Source organism: Chaetodon trifascialis, chromosome 11, assembly GCF_039877785.1.
Source record: "Chaetodon trifascialis isolate fChaTrf1 chromosome 11, fChaTrf1.hap1, whole genome shotgun sequence".
In the NCBI taxonomy this organism is placed as follows: Eukaryota; Metazoa; Chordata; class Actinopteri; order Chaetodontiformes; family Chaetodontidae; genus Chaetodon; species Chaetodon trifascialis.
In genome coordinates, this window is record NC_092066.1 from 1,791,964 (window position 1) to 1,811,747 (window position 19,784).

A 19,784-nucleotide genomic window follows, 5' to 3' on the forward strand; every position below is an offset into this window, starting at 1 on the left:
CATGTTGGTCTGGTTGTCTGGTTTGAGATCTTCCTCTTTCCCTCCTCCTCCTCCTGAAAGCTGGCCGTCCATCTGAAGCCTCTGACCGCAGGTCGACGCCATGTTTCTCACATGGATTTTCATGCTGTCTGCTCTTCCACACGGTGAGTCCCTGAGACGTCCCCTTAAACACCTGCATCACACCTGAGCCAGAATCCACTGATGAGCATTAACATTAATAATATTCACAGATTTCTTCATTAATGCCTCATTAACCAGACCACAGAGACGTTATACCACGATCCTGATCTGTTAAGTGCATCGTTGGATTATTGAAGGTTTAACTTTATTGATTGCACACCAAGCCGACAGTCTTTTCTGTGACGCTTTCATGTTTTCTGTAATTCTGCTAATGTGGCGTGACGCAATACGATGGTTTATGTCGAATATTCATCAAATCTCTGTTCTAATAATTACTCATCTTCGTCTTCAGCGCTTTCTGCCGGCTCCATCTTCTGCCCCGACCCGGAGGCCGGCGACCAAAACCCAGACGGCATGATGGGTGAGGATGAAACCATGTGAGCGTCACGTGAGACGCGCTAATGTTCCTTCATGAATCAGCTAATTCAATTTGATTTGTTGGTTCGTTGACTTCAGATCAGAGTTTCATGTATGTTGAAGCCTGCAGGGAACGAACAGAAAGGTCAGAATGCTGAAGGGTTCACCGTCAGTCGCAGCTAAATATCAGCTGAACCCTCGTGAATCTGAACCATCTTTGTCACACAAATACGTAATATTAATGAAGATACGTCTTTAATCCAAGCAGATGAGCAGAGAGCCGTCCACCTCTCAGTGGACTCGTCCTCACTGTGCAGGATGCTTCATTAAAAATGGATCTTTGGACAACAAACACGACGACGCATCTCAAACGCTCGCCACCTTTCGAGCCTTCAGACGTGTTTGGATTCAGTGTCACTGGATCCTAAACATCCATTTTCAGCCTGATTGGCTCGTTTAGAGAAATGATTCAGCGGCTTCACGTGAAACATCTTCACTCCGCACGTCCAGAGATCATCCACGTTGATCTGACACTTAACGGTGTGTTCAGGCTGGAAAACTGCAGCAGTGTTGGACAGTGACTGTCCAGACTTTGTCCTTTGTCTCTGATGTCACAGGCCGTGAATCAGTCGGCCTGGACGTCCTGTGACGCCTGCCGTGTGCAGAGCTGCAGCCTGAGTCGTCTTCTTCCCTCCACTCGGCTTATTGGAGCCTGACAGCAGGATTATCTGTGATTAAATCTGCTCTCCACCTGCAAGATGGAGGAAATGGAGTTGGAGAAAGGGTGAAGTTGTTGGGGTTTGTTCCTCTTACGTCCTCTGTGTGTGCGTCTCTTCAGCCTCCGTCCTCTGTCCCTCTCTTCGTGCAGATTGTCTCGGCCTGCGCTTCACCTGGCTTCACGCCGTCTTTGATAATTTCTCTTCGCTGCTGAGTTTTGCTCTGAAACTGCGCTGCGTGGCGGGGCTCTGTCCACGCCAGCTGGAAGATTACGGGTGCTCCTGCAGATTGGTGGCGGCTGGAAACCCTGTGGATCCTCTGGACGTGTGAGTACCTCTCAGCTCGCAGCAGGAAGCGTCTGCAGCAGCTGCTGAATTCAAAATAGGCCATAGCGCTTTAATTGAATCAGAGGCTGGAGGCTGCGTGTGCAGAGGGCGGCGAGAGTCCTCAAACGCACAGGGCACAAAGCTTTTTGACTCTTTTACTGATAACAAATCCTCAGACGACATTTTACCTGCATCAGCAGTCCTGCTGTCCCTGAGAAGAGGACGGCAGGAGTTCATAAGACAGAGACTGAAAATGAGACCCTCCTCAGAAAAGAGTAGATTTACAATAGATTTTGTGTCGCTTTAGTATAAACGTAGAGGCTCCTGAGGAACCTTGGACCTCTCTGTAAATAACACCTGAAGCGTCTCCTTCCGTCTTTGCTGCAGGTGCTGTGAGACTCACAGGACGTGTTACCAGAACGCTGCCCCCTGCAGGCTGGAGCCGCCTCTGCTGCCAAACAACTTCACCTGTGCAGCAGCCAACAGCAGCTGTGGTGAGTTTACAGAATCAGCAGCACAGCAGAAGCTGTTTCCCGTGGATGAACCACGCTCGCTGTTTCTGAGTGAAGCTAAGCTAACCAGCTGCTAGCTGTGGCTTCACATTCAGCATTTAGACATGAAAGTGATGTCAGTCTTCAGTGAATGAGTGTATTTTCCAAAACTGCATGTGAAGATTTTAGGAACTAGATGTTAAATCAAAATAAGGCCAAATGACGTCCTGCTGCTGTTACAGCAGAGGACACAAAGATGGCGGCACCGTCCTGCGTGGCTCCGTGTCTGTTAACGTCTTCTTCTTGTCTTCTTGTCTCGGAGATGCTGGCGATCGGTGTCAGCAGAGGTTTTGTGAGTGCGACCGGGCTGCCATCGACTGCATGAGCCGGAGTTCATACAACTCATCCCTGAGAGGCCTCGCCGACTCGTCCTGCTCCGCCTCAAACCACACAGGTGACTTCATCAGAGGAGAAACAGGAAGTGGTGCGAAGTAACTGAGTACATTTACTCCAATGAGGGGCTTTTTTACTGTCTGTTGTCAGACACTAACGATGAGTATGAGCCCTGTTTTACTGAGCATGAGGCGATCTGCGGGACCAGTTCCAAAACCTTTTAGACATTTAGACTCAAGATATGTAAAAAATAAGGCTGAAGGAAATCCGTCTTTCAGTCATGTGACTGTTCCTGCTGAGTGAAAACACACAGATCGACATAAAAAATACTACAATAACCAAAATAGTGGACCATTTTTAACCTTGTCACAATATCCTCATCAGCTGCTGATGAATGACTCAGCTCTGAACGTGGGATCGGCTGTTTTGAAGGACTCGGCAGGCTGTGCTGATCACAGTGAATTAAAGGAGTTCGTAGACTGTGCTGTTAGCAGCAGCTGGCCTCATTAGCTCGGCCTCTGCTTTCTGTCCACTCTGCCTGACACAGTCTGAGTCTCATTACTTTGATTCTGCTTCAGATTTGCTCAGCAGCGCCGAGACCAGCGAAGCCTTCAGAGGAGCAGGTGAGTCTGAGTGACGTCAGCACGCAAAGTCTGATCGAATGATGCCGAGTCAGGGAGCTTAGAGAGGACGCCGCCGCCCAAACGTCACTGTCAGCGCTCTCCAGACGGCGCGCCGGCCTCTGAGCGGGTCAGCGATGTCAGACCCGAGGAGGCGATTGATTGGGCAGAAAGGCAGAAGACTGAGTCACACCTCTGTGGCTCTGAGCCAATTAAAACAATGACCTCCTGGCGTTTAATCCTGCGGCTTCCTGCCCGCAGACAGCCGGGAACAAAAATCAAAGATTGTACAGAGTGCCTTTGATCCGTCTGCTCCAAATATAGATGTTCTGCTCTCAGCCGCAGAGACCAGAGACGTTTATTAAAGAGGACAGAAAGATGTGTAAAGCCTGCTGGAGGTCTGATGAGATATCACTTTATTGATGCCACACCGGGGGAATAAACATCTGGCCTCCAGCCCCCCCAGTTTGAACTTACATCGGCTTTAAACAGCCTTTCGTACCTGTGACCACACCCAGCTGGGGTGTAGATGGTACTGCAGTGCACCACCTCACCACTAGAGGTCAGGGCGAGCAGGACCTTTAGACACTCATTGGAGACATTTTTTGTTGTGCAATAAGACGACAACAGCGAGTTTTCACGTTGCTGTTTTTAAGTTACGCACAGACTGAAAATAACCGTACATTAAAAACATGAAGGGGCTTCGTTTGTGTGAAATCAGAAACAGGAAGTCACCTGGAAACCGTGGAAAGTTAGCAGTTTCATCCTCCATCTTTGAGGTTACCATGTAAACGACAGATGTGCTGCTCAGACCTGATCTTCCTCGCTGACACCTGCAGCAGCATCCTCATCATGTGACTTCATGCTGGACTGACCCTTTAGAGACAGCCTGAGTTCATCCTGCTGGTCTCACCCCGTCCTCCTTCTTTCCAGATGTTCTCTCAGCGGGAAACGACTCTGCCAGCTTCCAGCTCTCCAACTCTTCCTTCCTGTCAGCAGGTAAAAGCCCTGTTGTGGTTGAGTTCACCTTGCTCAGCTCTCTGTTCACTCTGCACATCACTGTGTCTCCAGAGGGGAACAAAAATGGTGTTTTGCTGCGAATCCCTGGAGTGAGAAGATGAAGAGCTGCTGGGATTTGAACAGACACACAGATCCATGAGGGCGTTTCCTCATGAAACTTCACAGTAAAGCTCGTATGAAATCACATTTATTCACAAAGCTGTCAATCAAGACAGTGAATAAATTAACAATTCATGGACTAAAGATGAATTATTAAATCCAAAGTTTCACTCAGATTCATTGATGATGAACATAAAGACAAAGTGAAGCCCTGCACTGATTCTGGGTCTGTTTGACGCTTTGCGAAGCAAATAACGTCTCTTTGAACAGTTTTAAGTCTGAACATGCAGCCGTCTGTCCTGTTGACCAAAGTTTTCCTGTTGTTAGCCGTCTTCTTCAGAGAGAAAGTGGAAAAACTAAACAATGAAATGAAATAAAGATGGAGTGATAAAGTTCATCAGGTGCGACGTGTGGCTGCAGGACCAGCCGTGACTCAGTCTGAGCTGTTGTTGTGTCTGTCCGGCAGAGATGGACCCGCTAACGACCAGCGGATCGAATAACCAGAGCGACGCTGCAGAGACGGACGGTTACGTCATCACGCCGCCGCCGGCCACGCCCCCTCAGCTGACGCCTGCTGGTACGCTCTCTCATTGGCTCACAGATCACAGGTTTGACACGGGGACGAGCAGAGGGTCAAACCTGGACGTTTTAACAGCAGGGTCCACACACGTTCGTTTCAATAAGTAATAATATGAATTTAATAAGAATTTAATAGAAACTGGTTTTAATCCTCTGACCTCAGCGAGGAGACAGACGCACCATCTCGAGTGACTCCATGTTGATGCAGTTATCTTCTAAACATGTTGACGAGTTGCTTACTGTCCTGACAAGCGCCCTCTTGTGGCAGCATGAATAATCACTGAACAAAAGGAGAATAGCTTGTTCGGACATGACGTCACATCTCTTCTCTCTGCAGATGGAGGGCAGGAAGTGATTTTCTACATAGGAAGCACTATAACACACACTCAAAATACCGATGTTTTGTGTCGATTACAGTTGCTCAAATCGATCAAACGAGGAGCTTTTATTGAGTACCAAAAGTTGTTGGTCATAATCGCGAAAAATGGAAGAAATTGAGTGAAAAAACGCTGGAAAAAACGCCTTGTTAGCCATCTGCGGTCAGGAGTATAATGGTGGAAATGGTTAGCTTTAAAGCTACAAGCAACACGACTAACACTTATTTAATTGTCGTAAACAGTTTCACATAAGACAGCTGAACGTAAATAACGTGGACGATCTACGTCTTTAGTGGCGTTTCACTGGACCTTTGCAAACGGCTAAAGAAGCAAACAACCGTAACGTCATCAAACATCAAGAAACCAAAAACGTCTGATTGAGCAGGTAGTTGTTTTATTCGCTGCGTCAATATCAGAAAATCTTTCAGTTCAGGAGAAAAATCGCTCCTCTTCATCACCTTAGACTCACGTCCAACATATGTTCAGATTTTCTGTTTAAAGCTCTCTCTCATAATTTCATCTAAACCAGCCCAGTAAGAACCTTCCTCCATCTCGTCCTCTGTGGTTTTCACTTCCTGCCCTCCATCTGGATTTAACATCACCTGACTGCGAAGAACTTACAGAATAATGATCATGATAATCATATATTATGTTAATAATATGGTGCGAACTTTCTCACTTTGACCGCAGATCTTAAAGCTTATATTTGGAGGACTTTCAGTTGCCTCTACGACACCAGACCTTAACCGTAGACGTAAGGTTTAAATGTTTTTGGTTTGCATGAACTCATATAAAACGAGCGCGTGGACACTGTTTCTCAGTACATTTTGACCGATGCACTCAAGTGACTGATGACAGATAAAACACACTCACTCGTATTTGATTTTTCTCCCTTTAATCTTTTCAGTTAAGCATGTAAGAAAATCAGAAATATTAATTTCTGAAATATAAAAACCTTTTCAACTCTCGTTGCAAACAAAGTAAATATGAATTGTTAATTGTGGTTTTTCTCTGGTTTGTCCTTTCAGAGGAGGTTGAGGAAGGTGAGGGTGGCGAAGAGGAAGCAGAAGAGGAAGAGACGACGCGGGCGAGCATCATCTCTGAAGGTAAAACGGTTCCTTTACTCCCCCTCTCGTTTCCGCCTGAAGTTGTTTTCTGGCGAAGCGTCTTTCCAAGCTGTTCAGCTTTAAATTTGGCTCGAGCAGAAATCATTTCCCCGCTGCTCGTCTCCTGCTGCTCCGTGACTCACTTGGCTCAGACGTTTCCTGTCGCTGTTTTATTTTCTGCTGCTTTCTCAGATTTGACAGAGGGACAGCCTCAGCTCGGAGACATAAATACGCATCAGACGACCCACAGTCCTTCAGTCAGCCCTGGTGAGCCGGTCTGTCTCCACCACGTAAAACAAAAAGAACAGTTGGTGTTTTTTTTTTTATTCTGGTGACGTACTCTTCCTGTGGCTGAACACCTGATGTCCTCCTCAGAAAATACTTTTCTGAACTTCCTGTTGTGCTGAACGGCCACACAGGAAGTGATGCGTTTCTGAGTCTTAGGATTAAACAGAAAATGATGTTCAGGAAAACAAAATATTACTATTAGTTATTTGAAAACTTTTAAATGAAACTTGTTTGAAGGAAGAAATAAGTGTTCCTCAAATGAAAAGTGGAATTAATAAGAAATAAAACTCCTTTATTAAAACCTTTATTTAATTCGACACAGCTGCAGGATTAGCATCTTATGGAAGCTAATGTTAGCATCTTCAGATAGATATTGTCAGTTGACTGTCCAGCGGTTATAACTGCAAGATTTTGGCTGATATCAGTTTATTAGAATAAAAAAACCCAAATTAAGTGTACTGAGTTCAAGTTTGGGGAATTTTGACAGTGAGGGAAACCCACCGTGTTCAAAACAGAGGAAGCTATCAAATTAGCTCGAGCAGTCAGTGGTACAAATACACCTGTGGAGCAACGTGTTAGCACACCTGGATCGACAGAACAGACTCCAACACGCTCACTAAACCACTGAAAATAAAGAAATATATACGGTTTATACATCTAAAATAAACTGTAATAACTTTGTGTTTCGTTAGTGATGCTAGGGAGGTTAGCTTGCTAGCGCTACAATGTTCCTTGCTAGTTATTATGGATGAGAGGAGAGTAAAATGTTTTCTCTGATACTGCATGAATAAACTTTAACATTTTGAACAGAACGGAGGAAAATGTTGAGTCTGATCAACGTTTTCAACGCTTGTCTGATGTTCTGCTGCAGGTTCGGTTTTGTTCGTCCGCGACAGAGAAACGCCGAGCGAACTCTCTTCACCGAACTTTGGAGACGGAAACGTGGAGACGCCGTCGCCGCCTGCAGCTTCGCGCGCTGACGTCACACCTTCACAACAGACTACGACTTTTCTGAGGACTACAACTCCCAGAGAGCCGATACCAACTGGGCTGGAGGAGTCGTCCGAGGAAGGTGATTCAGACCGGGGGGGTCCAGGGGGGGTCCAACATTTCTCTTATGAGAAGAATGTTTCGCGCTGGCTGAATTTTAATGACTTATTTTTTACATTTAACATCACATATGAACAAAATGCAAAACAGAAACATTTGACAAACACGTTCAAAATGACAGAATGTTTTTAATGTAGCTGAAAGTGCTTCACGTAGAAAAGACCTGGAAAGAAGATTAAAAGCAGGCACAGATGGATGATGATGATGATGATGATGATGATGATGATGATGAGGATGATGATGATGATGATGGAGAATAAAACCCACTCGATAATACCAGTAAAGATTTGAGGTCTGTATCAGGAAGTCACGGCTAGTTAAAGGTTAAAGTTCAGAGATCAGTTTTTAGCTTTCTTTTGAAGACATCATCTTCATCTTCATCATCTCGACACGTTTTAACGGTTATTTTTAATTATATCTGACGTCTCTGCAGGTTCAGTCGTCATCACAACTTCAGCAAAACCACAAAATCCATCTGAGAGAAGAACGACCGCATCCAGGCCGACACCCTCAAAGTCATCTGAAGAAGAGGAGGATAACGATGATGAAGGACGGCACGGTGAGTTTCACTAAACAAACTTGTCTTCATGTCGCAGGATCGCTGGAGACTTTTCTAACATGATACAGCTCAGCGCCACAAAAATGCATCAACTATACTAATACTGTGGGCTAAGTGTACTCAAGTAGTCCTGGAGTACCACCCGAGTAATACTTGAGTAAAGTGTACTGAAGTTCACCAGAGAAAATCAGGATTCATCCAAAACACACTCGCAGTACAACTGTATTATATCACCAACGTGTTGGAAATACACTTAAATATACTTCAAATGAAGTGAAATCAAAGTAAACTTCAGTTAAGCATGCTGACAGGGTACTACAAAGGACATGAAGTGTACTTTTCATATATACACTCTATTACTATTAAAAGTACTTGTGATTTAGTACATTTTTTAAAAGTACACATTTATGGTGCACTTACAATGAAGTACACTTTTTATAAGTACTTTGAAATACCACTTTAAGAATTAGTATATTAATTTTTAGTACATTAACTCAATGAGATGTAGAAGTAGACTTTTTAAAAGTACATGTCAAACGTACTTTAAATGAAGTACAAACAGTAAACGTGTACTTCGTGTACTTCAGTCATATTTCTGATGAAGTAAACTTCTCCCTGAGCTGGCCAGTCATGTCGGACTACTTTCTTTCTGCCACAGTATCACTGCGCAGGAGGAAAGTGCAGAGAGGAAATAGTTCCTCCATTAAGCTGCTGACAGTGAGCTTTGTGGATTATCTTTTATTCCTCCTCAGGCAGCGACACAAAGATCTCCACAGCTGCACCCACACGGCCTGCAGCCACAGAGGAGGGAGGGGGCTCGACACCGTCAGCTGCTCCGTCAGGTGAGGTTTTACCTGCGGGTGTCGTTAAGCATTTACTTACAGATTTATTTTAAAGACATTTTTACACATTAGTCTTCGCTCGGCAGCGTTCAACGACTCTAATTCACATAAACTCATTAAAATCCTGTTAATATCGGATGAATTCAGTCGTGAGTTTTAAGAAATGGCTTCAAACGATGAGGTCGCTCTTACTCAGAGTTGATGTTTTTACTCATATTTAGTAATGTGATGTGCTCGTGACCTCAGCCGCTTCCACAGGCCCAGAAACGATCACCACGGCGACACCAAGATCCTTGACAAGCTCACGGCCGGAGAGCATCCCGGTCAGGACCGCCGGCGCCCCCCCCACACCCAACGTGAGGCTGCCCACACCTGCTGCCGCACCTGCCAGCCCTCTGAGCCGAGGTGAGGCTGCAGCGCTTCACCTGGAGATGAATTAGCGTCACGCTAACACACCGCATGAGTGGAATTCATTAAACGTTGGCAGTTGTTGCAGAAAGTTTCGCTTTAATCTGCAGGAACGTTTGCAGGAGGCAGAAAACTCAATGACAAAAATATCAAAATCCAGAGAAAGAAAAGCCAAATCTGCGCTGACAAATGCTAACAAAGCTAACTTTGTTAGCATGCAGCAGCTTTAGCAGCCACAGACTGGTTCAGGCTGATCCTCTGATTCCTCCTCTTCCTCTTCCTGCTTCAGGCCCGGCAGCTCAACCAACCACACCCTCACCGAGAATCGACTCTCAGACCACACGAGTCACCTCCATCAACACCTCCGCCCGCAGCACGGCAGCGACGACGATGACGGAGGCTGAATCTGAGGAGCGGCGGTGGGAAACAGCAGAGGAGCCGCCATGTGTGGAAGGAGAGCAGGCAGACAGCTCGCAGGAGAAAGACACAGATGGTACAAACACAACACGTGCTTTCCGTCTTTGCTCCTCTTTGATTTGAAATTAAATAAAATCAATAAATCAAGCAGGATTCAATAAAGTTAATTATATTTAAACGGCTATCGAAGTCAAATTAAGTAATTGATGACCTCTTATGAAGAATCTCATCATGGACGTCAGCAATAAAATCCCATTTTACCAAAGTGGATCCACAGAGCAGCTGATGCACCTCCATCACCGCAAACTGGGCTTTTTTTTGTTGATGCAGGTTAAACATGGAGTCACGCTTGTTTTTCCCTCACAGCCAATGAGTGAGGAGGGTTTAGTAACTAACTAATAGTAACTCCTGCTCACAGAGAACTGCCTTTAAATGACACACACACACACACACCTTCTGCTCTGAGCAGGTATCATTCTGACGACCATCGACAGGCCACGCGGCTCACACACCCTCCAAACTCAAATACCAGCTGGATGTAGCTTAGCTTCCGCCTAGCTAGTCAGCTATCGAGCCTGTTCGCTGTTAGAAGAGTTGGCTCCAGGTTAGGAAACACTGAACACACACAACCTCCAGACAAGGCAGAAAACCCTCCTGGATTAACAGCTGTGACTCATCAATCATCACATTTACAGTGAATACAACTTCATTATTTTATTATTGACCAATCTGACGACTATTTTTACGATTGTTTGGTCTAAAATGTAAAAAACAAACACTTTCCTTCACATATCCAGCCTGAAGGTCATGACTTGAAGTCAGTATCAGGATGGTGCTCATGATATTTTGTAGAGAAAACACATGTTCATCGTCTCCCTCTGAGGATGACGGTTAAGCTCTTTGAAGCTGCTGAAGCAGCTGTTTGTCTGTTGGCAGGCTGGGACGTGGCTCAGAAGAGGACGGTGCCGTTCTTCGCCTGGTCCCTGCTGGACTCGGTGGGGTTGAGTGACGTGCAGCTGCAGCCAGACAGCGAAGGTAAAGCAGAGTGTCTCAGATAATCTGTCAGAGAGGATATTAAAACCTCTTCTCAGTCCAGTCACGAACACTGAAACTGATGTTTTCTGCTACACGAAGCGTCTCTGACTCCCCCACTGCTTTTCCATTATTGTGTCCCTGAGCTGTGGATCAGCCTGCCTGATTGTCAAAGTGTGGAACAACCTCTTGTCAGCATTAAACAGCCATGTTCAAGCCCTTTAACTATGTAGCTTCGCCACATCTGTGCAGCGTCTACGCCCCTTTATTCAGGACTTTGATTTCAGCTAACGTGCTAGCTGTGCCTCCTCTGAACAGAATGCAGTCGCTCCTTCGTCGTGTACGGCGGCGATGGGCGAGCCAGGCGGGAGATGCCGGCTCTGGGCGAGATGCTCCACTGCCTGACGGGACGATGCCCACACGAGTACGAGATGTACGGCTGCTACTGCGGGCAGCAGGGCGGAGGTCAGCCTCTGGACCAGCTGGACAGGTGAGCAGCTGCTCCTCGCCGTCTTCTCCCGTTTTATGGATTTATCATCAGTGTTTGAGGAAGCGGTTTCATTCAGCTCTGCTGCTCCTCATCAGGTGTTGCTTCTTCCATCGCTGCTGCCTGCTGCAGATCAGCTCCATGGGCTGCAGATCAGAGAGGAAGCTCAACGCTCAGATCTCCTGTGAGGGCGGGAAACCACGATGTGAGTACAGGACAGCAACGCCAGCGTTTGAGACGCCACAATAAAAGCACCAGGTTCCTTCTATCAGTGTTAAAGGAGAAATCAGGCAATAATTGGCCTTTTCCTTCATTCTGTGATCTGACTGAGGAGCAGTGGAAGGAGTTTGTTACCTGCCTGAGAAGCTAGAGGTGTGCAGCCTGCAGCTCTTCATCGCTCAGCTCGCTGTGGCTCTTCTTCCTCCATTACTAGCATTTCAAACCGAGTTGTTGTTGTGTAGACGCAGTTTTAGTGAAGGACAGCAGTCAGTGTGAAGCTCATTGACAAACGTGTTGCATTTCCTGTGATTACTTCATAATAAAAGCCAGCTGGTGTTTAACCGGTTCTTGTAATGTGAAATGTTTGCATTGGCCTATTGGCTCACAAATTCAAGACATTTATTGATGTGTGAAAATCTTGTTCACCTCACTATCTGTCCCCCCACCCCCACTCCCACCCCCCCCCCCACCCCAGGTCAGGGTGCCACGGTATGCGACAAGCTGCAGTGTGTGTGTGATAAAACCACTGCAGAGTGTATGGCAGCAGCCCACTTTAACCACAGCCTGCCGTCGCAGCAGTGCCGCGGACCCGGACCCCCCTGCCGCCGGGCCAGCAGACCCCCCAAACCGCGGCTGACCCCCCAGTCCAGCGAGGAGAGCGAGGAGCCGACGGACACGAACACACCTCCACCGGGCCGAGTGCAGGACAGGTGAGAGGAGCGCGGCGTCCAGGCTGTGTCCAAACCCACAGAACTTTATTTAAAACGAGCTTCAACGTGTTTTAAATACACGCTCCACTTTCTACTTCAGATCCTTCTTTCAGTTTTCAGCGGTTTCCTCGTCGCCTTGATGATGACAAAATAGTTCCTGGTTTAAAATGACAGATGCTAACAAATACAGCGTTTCACAGATTGACTCTGCAGCCTGATGCAGTCCAGTTAACCTCCAGTGTTTATCACTTTGTACTGAAGATTTTCTTTGCAGATGACGTCATGTTGCTCTTTTGTTGTGGCACGAACTGCAGATGGAGGGCAGGAAGTGATTTTCTGCACAGGAAACACGACAACACACTGAAAATGAGTGATTGGCGTCGTTAACAGTTGCTCAAATTGATCAAACTGAGAAGAACTTTTATCAAATACCAAAAGTTGTTCATAAGGGTGAAAAATGCAAGAAACTGACTGAAAACGTAATAAAAGCTTGTTAACTGTCACGACGACAGTCCACTTTATAACGTAACAGTCACATCCAACACAACGTGCACAGTAAGAACTTTCCTCCATCGCGTCCGCTGCAGGTTTCACTTCCTGTCCTCCATCTGAACTTAACGTCATGTGACTGCAAACAAGCTGCAAACCTCAAGCATCAAGAAAAAGGCTTCTGAAAGGAGTGAGTGATCTGTGGTGCAGATTAGCAGTTTGTTTCAGGAACAGAAAACATCTCACTGGTTTCCAGTACTGACCAGTAAATGACCCGCTGAAGAGCAGACAGAACAGACTCCGCCCTCTGTCTGTCCTGCAGGCCGATGATTCGTTCGTTGTCTCCATTCATCACCTGAATGAGTTTCATGTTTGTTTCAACTCCGTTCATCTGTCTGCAGTGATGAAAGCTCCGACCTGAAGGACGAAGAGAAGCCAAGTCCTCCTCCTCCTCCTCCCTCCAGTGAGGAGAGCACAGAGCCGACGACACACGGCGGGATTCAAACCCACAACCACAGGCCGAGTGCAGGGGAGAGCCAAGGAGGGAGACCAGGAGGGAGAGGTGAAGAGGAGGAACAGGAAGAGGAAGAGGAGGAGGAAGAGGAGGGGGGAGGAGAGGAGGAGGAGGAGGAAGAGGAGGAGAACAGGAACTAGAAGCGACTGTGCTGCTTTCCAGTTGAGCTTTGAGATGTGAATTCAATAAAAGAATGTCAGCGAACCTCCGTCTGCTTCATCCAGTAAAAACCAGATCACAACCGATAGAAACATTTTATTTAAGTCTCCAACATTAATCTCAGCACAGTTTACTATTAAATAGAGGCTCTGTAGGAAAACGACGCCGCTCTGCTGCCGCTGCCGAACTCCACATCGATCGGTTAATCAATCAGTCGATAGACGATGATGAATTTAGTTCAACTGTAGATTTTCTAACACAAACAAACGAAGACTTTTCTCTGTTTTATATCATCACGAACTGAATCTGTTTGAGGAGTTTTCTGTATTTTCAGATATTTTATTTTACTGACTAGACAATCAATCAATTAATCAATCTGGAAAAACAAGAGACAGACGGTGACAAACTAATCGATCTGAGATCAGATCTCGGCTCGCGGCGGCAGCAGAAGCTCGGCGCCGCTGAGTGGTTAAAACCATCCGTGTGTTTGAAAGCTCGAGCGGCCGAACACACGTGACGCCTTTTATCTCTATAACTGGCACAAAAATACAAACATCAAACATAAGAAAACAGCAGAAGCTCGTTCTTTTGTTCATTTCTCTGCAGAATTCAGCTGAACTGGAAAAACGTCCATCTTGAAAAGTGAAGAGAAGCTCGTCGCGTGTTCGTCTTTTAAAGCAGTTTGAGTCCAGCGTGGTGACGTAAGGCGGGAAAGGCTTCACTCATCTGTTCTGTCACCTCAGCGCTTCAGTCACCAGTCAGGAGGGACATTTTTCACACCAGTCGTCCTCAAGTTGAACACAGAAAACCCTCTAATGATCCATCTGTACCGAACTGATCTGTGCTGATTGGTGTCTGCTGTGGGAGCTCAAGCTTTTTGCTTTAAGGTGACGGAGCTTTAAATAAACCACAAGCAGAGCTGACTCCTTCATCCAGCTCGGCTTCAGGCTGTTCTGAGATCAGTGACTGACTGAAACGTCATCGATCGGTGAAGCTCGGAGCAGACTCAGGATCAGATTCACTGACAGTTCCGGTGCAGAGCGTCTGCACCTCGTTAAGTTCATCTAATCGTTGATCCAGTGATTTGATCGCTGGGTCAAACTTCAGACTGCAGCCACTTTCATGTCACTGAAAGAGTTTCTGAGCAAAACCTCGACTTAAAAACTTTTCACTGACAGTCCAACAAGACAGCAGGTCACATGACCGATTCTGTCGGTCCCATTGCTCTTCTTTTATCTGGGGGACGATCAGCTCTCATTTCAGCCTGTGTTGGTTTAAGTTTTGTCTGCGGGATGACCAATCAGCTCCCTGCTCTGTACCCACAGGTGTGCGGACCGCTGTCTCTGATTACTTTAATACTGAAGGAGCCTTAAAAAGGACATTTCTCAGAGCAGAACTTTAAACTCTCTGCAGCAGAACTGAAGTGAATCTGGAGCTCAGACTCCATCAGGAGGGATTTTAGTTTTAAACTTTGCTGACGACGAAGCCGAAGCTGCAACTTGTGGGGGATAAAAATCCAGATGCTGAGACTAGCAGATTTACTGTTTCACTGAGTATGCAAAAATAACTGACATGTGATTATAGATCTGACATTGATTTTTCAGCACGCTTTGAAATGACAGGATGGATTGTACAATAGAAAAACAAATCAAGCAACATTTCCTGAAATGAGAGCGCTCCTCCCGCACGTCCCATTGAAACCCTGAACCGTCGACTCGTCAGTAAACAACAATCTGAACTTTAAAAAGAAAACTAATCAGAGCTCGTCTTCATCTCCATAAATGTGATCAAGAATAAATCTCCCAAAGTCTAAATCTCTACCAGGCAACAATATAACGACACATGATGCATAAAATGTACAAAAATATATGATATACTGCTATAATGACACATTCATAGAGGAAGTGATCCTGTATTCCAGCCACATCTAAGCAAACGATTCATCCACCGTTAAAATCCCACTTTCCTCCAAAGCGGCGCCGCGACGTTCCCGCAGTCTGAAGAAAAATCGGCTTTTAGGATTCAGTCGATAGAATCTTCTTTAGATGGATTTTTTTTGTTTCAACACATATTCCCAGCAGCGACTCGCCGGTCGACGACGTCACAGTAAGATATCATGCAGTTAGTTCATACAATGCATGTTTTTAGTAGAGCTACAAACTATGAAGTTTAAAGCTAAGACGTTACGCAGCACAGACGATGACGCATCAGTTCAACGCTTCAGCGGACGACGTTTTCTCATATCGAAGGGATTTCTATTCTATTATCCTTTATTGCTCATAATCCTTTCACTGTCCAAAGATGGACATCGACCCTCTGACAGCCGAGCACACGCAGTGCGAGTAAGCTAACGTTTAGCCATTGGCTGTTTGTTCCAAACGTCGGCAGCCATGACACAACTGAAACAGACAGACTTCGTTCACACCTGGTGTCCAGCTGCCATCTGACGGGTCGTTGCATTTGCGGCCACAGTGAAATCCCAAATTCAGATCGTGAAGGCAAAGCTGGCAGACGTGTCAGCAAACAGGTGTCACGCGACGGTCCCGAGGGGCCAATGGGACGTTTAAGGTGAGGGTCATGTGACAGGCAGGCAGCCGCCCGATCATGTGATCATGTGTCATATCCAACAACGAATCATCTGCGTGGGTTTGCACGGCTGTGCTGCGTCTCAGCACGCCTCCAGAGACTGTTTCAGTGTTTATGATCAAAGCTCCAGAAAAGCTACTCAATGAACCTCGAGGAAAGATTGTTTGGAAGCTTTTAGCAGCTTTGCTAACGAGGCTAACGTTACTTATCCTAAGAGAACCAGAGCTAACCGCCACCACTGATCACATGACCCTCGGCTGTTTCAGTCCTGAGGTGACGCTGCTGTTTGCGTTCTGTTCAGGTGTCCTTCACACCTGGCTGATCACCTGTGGTCAGATGTTTGTTTCCTGATCCAGGTGCGACATGCAGAATCAGACCGTCGGTGTGAAGACCAGGTGGAAACGGGGTCCGACGCCGTTCAGCCGTCAAACTGTGGGACAAATTAACAGGCTCAGGCTCATGTTGGTGATCTCAAAGCTCGTTAGCTCGTCAGCTTTTAACATACCAAACCATCTGAAACGACCACGGACGACACAGGCGCCACGTCCTGCTCAGCAGAGCACACACCGCAACAACTTCCTCTTTATCGCTTTCGTTCAGCTTTCCGTCTGATTTCATCTCATTCTGTTTGAGTCTAAACGGGGGAAAGGTGCATCAGGGACAGGTCTGGACTAAACGTCTCCTCTGTGCACGCTCTGATGTTTCGAGGACGAACCCACGAACAAACCGACGGCGCTGACCTGAGCTCTGCACAGCTGCTCAGGCTGAACGACGGCAGTGGGGATCTGCCCCCTCCACTGAGCTCAGATCAGAGGAAATGCTGATAACCATCAGTTATTACACATCACAGCTGCAGCTCCACCAGATATGAAGGAGAGGAGCTCTTCCAAAAACGCCTCCTGCACCCTGTTGGAAACAAAACGCCTGGTAAAAAAGTGCAGATGATTAAATCCTCCAACACGTCGGCGCCTCGCAACCGAGTGGCTGAAGGCGGCTGTTGATATTAGACAGATAATGCATTCAGTGATGAGGTTAGCTTTGATGAGGCGTCAGCTGCTGCCGCTCGCCTCTCGTTCTGGAGTGAAACCGTCCATATGGCTGCGGGACGCCAGCTCCAATGACATCCAGGTTTTTTTTTAGATTAAGATATTCTGAATTTAGGAAGCAGGAGGGAAACGACTTCTGTCTTTGGCACCGAAACATGTTTTGGTTTTTTAGAAGCTGCCAGCAAAGCTGTGAGGAGCTGAAAGCTGCTGCTTGAGCTGGAGACGCATGTCGTCAGCAGAGAGGCCAGAAGGAGTTTTACAGCTGATGGCGCCGTCCATTTACTCGAAGCTTTGTTAATTTATCAGTATTGATATGCATTGATAAGCAGCTGTCACGTGAGCAGCGCTGTTCCTGCACTTTATGTGTAACCACTAGGGGGCAGTGCAGGACTGAATCTGGCCAGCAGCAGAATCTCTTTACTCCGGTTTCAGTCATAGCGCCCACTGGTGGCTCTATCTGCTATTTGCAGAAAGAATCAACCAATCACAGCTTTGCATGTGGGTTAAACACCGGGACGCCATCTTCCCGCGCAGCTAGCTAACGACAGACTGAGTCTATCCACGCTGCTAATAGAGATTCATTCCTACAAATATATTTTCATGCTTCTGATTTCTCCCAGTCGAGCACTTTCGAGACTTCTGACGTCACGACTGCTCGGAAACAACGCAGCAGATGTCTCTGCTTCAGCACAGCCTGGACGTAATGCCAGGACAAAGGCTTTCTGTAGCAAGAGAGGGGAAAGAAAAGAGGCTGCTGGGAGATTTTCTTTGTCTCTGTATCTCAGTAACATCAACTCAAAGTCCATCTTTACAACACGTAAGTCGATGTCCGTGTACCAAACAGACCAAAGTTTCACAGCAGCTGACCAACTAAAATCACCAACCATGAGCGAATCATTTCCAGCAAACGGGGCTGAAGCCTAAAAGTCTAAAACTGAAGCAGCGCTTTCTGATGCTCGTTTACCTAAAAACAGCAAAGCCTGAAGAGCGACGGTTAGAGTGAAGCGGCTGTAAGAGCCGAGCAGCAGCGAGCCTAAAGCTAATCTGCCTTCTGCACCAGAGAGCTGGTCCAGGTTTTCTAGCTGACGGCTAACGTTTGTACACTTCTACTGATCAGTGACTGCACTGACGCCTACAGGAGAGCGGCTAGTCGTTAAGAGGCAGAAGCCGGCATTACAGCTAAAACCGGCTTCTAACGCTAAGCCTGAAACCAGTTTTAGCTGTTCTCACGAGAGTCTAGCTTTAAACTACAGCGTATGTACAAGGTGCGAAGCTTTGGCTGGACCAGAGGCATGCTGGGAAGCAACATCAGCTTCATCTCTGCCTCAGAGTGAAAGCTGTTCGTGTTGTGTTTGTTTTTTTGTTCTCGGCGATTCGTACGTTTAGTTTAGCTTCGGGGAAGTGAGTCAGGCGACAAAGTGCAGCAAATCAGTTCACCTGGAGCCGCTGGGGCCGACGCTTCGTTAGTACAGGTGTCAAAGCACGTTAAGGAGAGCACAAAAGGTGTTTCAGCTTTCAGTGATGATGAATGACTTTTGTGGATTCAGAAGTACCTTTTCACAGTAAACTAGAGACTCTGTTCAGGTTCGGATTGTTCGGTGAGTTTGAGGAGGTTCAGTCTTTTGAGGAGTCGACTCCTCTTCGACGTTTTCACTGTTTTGCTGCAGTTTGTGTTTGTGGACGCATCGCTGACGCCCCCTGCTGGTCTGAAGGGAGGAAACTGGAGTGCACATTGTGACTGCGTAGTTCTTTCTCAGCATTTTCAATTTTGCATTTTGTGTTTCAGCTATTTATGTGGAGGTGTGTGTGTGTGTGTGTGTGTGTATGTGTGTGTGTGTGTGTGTGTGTGTGTGTGTGCGTGCGTTGGTGGTGTTTATGTGATCAGTAGACACACAGGTCTGGAAACTTCATCTCGTAGACGGGGACGGACTGATGCTGGGTGTGTCCCGCTGAGATGGAAACCACTCCGGATGGGCTGGGTGGGGGCCTGGGGGGGGCGGGATGAGAGAATTAAAGACGTCGTAAATTTTCCAGTAGAAAAAACACGCTCAATTTGTTAACGAAATAAAAAGTTTTATTTAGCATGCAAAGTCTAATATTAGCATTAGCATTGCTAACAACTACCCCGGAATAATCCCACAACAAAGAAACCTATACGAACATATTTACGCATATGGAAAAAGAAAAAGTACAAACTGAATAATCTGAATGCAGGAGTCAGCCATGTTTCTACAGGAGCCCAGAAAGGACAAACCAAACACTGGCTCTAGAGACAGACATTCATGACTTTTGTCATCAGTGTAGAGGAGGCTGAGACAAGGCTTGCAATCTTCAGTCTCACCACTAGATGACACTAAACACGACACACTGGGCCTTTATATGCTCATAATTAGCATATCAACGTGTTAGCATCTGGCATGCACAGTTTAGCATATTAGCATTAGCAATGTATTAGCATGTTTCCATGGACGCATGCACGGGAACAAGCTGACATTTAGTGTAACATTCCAATGTTTGGCTTGCTAGCATGCTAAGTTAGCATAAATCCCAAAGTAACGCTGAGGCTGACAGGGAGTTGGTTATTAGTTCAAAACGTGTCCTAGCTAACACTAACACAGCATTAAATAAAAAACAAACCTACAAAGCAGGTGAC

At 46.4% G+C, this 19,784-nt stretch overlaps 2 protein-coding genes and 1 long non-coding RNA gene across 4 annotated transcripts in view; 2 read left to right on the forward strand and 1 right to left on the reverse strand.

Moving 5' to 3' along the window:
- The first annotated feature begins 100 nt into the window (after positions 1–100).
- oc90 (otoconin 90) lies at positions 101–13,480 on the forward strand. The gene is made up of 16 exons (XM_070973987.1): positions 101–143; positions 473–541; positions 1,406–1,580; positions 1,968–2,074; positions 2,394–2,525; positions 3,043–3,087; positions 4,018–4,083; positions 4,670–4,780; positions 6,188–6,265; positions 7,425–7,625; positions 9,819–9,965; positions 10,826–10,924; positions 11,240–11,411; positions 11,507–11,613; positions 12,103–12,337; positions 13,228–13,480. The coding sequence occupies exons 1-16, from the start codon at positions 101–103 to the stop codon at positions 13,478–13,480; spliced, it is 2,040 nt and encodes a 679-aa protein (XP_070830088.1).
- LOC139338574 (uncharacterized) lies at positions 8,974–9,818 on the forward strand. The gene is made up of 3 exons (XR_011602631.1): positions 8,974–9,064; positions 9,311–9,469; positions 9,762–9,818. It is a non-coding gene; the product is annotated as an uncharacterized lncRNA (long non-coding RNA).
- Positions 13,481–13,583: 103 nt separating the features above from the next.
- Positions 13,584–19,784, reverse strand: part of efr3a (EFR3 homolog A (S. cerevisiae)) — a 90,046-nt gene continuing 83,845 nt past the window's right edge. For both annotated transcript variants that reach the window (XM_070973660.1, XM_070973659.1), the window contains one exon: positions 13,584–19,118. In XM_070973660.1, coding sequence (XP_070829761.1) covers positions 19,013–19,118 — 106 coding nt within the window. In that variant the 3' untranslated portion in view covers positions 13,584–19,012. The remainder of the gene's footprint in view (positions 19,119–19,784) is intronic.

What these genes read in the sequence shown, in the direction of transcription:
- oc90 (XM_070973987.1), top strand. Translation starts at nt 101, where the DNA reads ATGTTTCTCACATGGATTTTCATGCTGTCTGCTCTTCCACACG. An exon ending in GCAGGAGAAAGACACAGATG is followed by an intron (nt 9,966 to 10,825) that starts GTACAAACACAA and finishes GTCTGTTGGCAG; the next exon opens with GCTGGGACGTGGCTCAGAAG. An exon ending in CCGGGCCGAGTGCAGGACAG is followed by an intron (nt 12,338 to 13,227) that starts GTGAGAGGAGCG and finishes ATCTGTCTGCAG; the next exon opens with TGATGAAAGCTCCGACCTGA.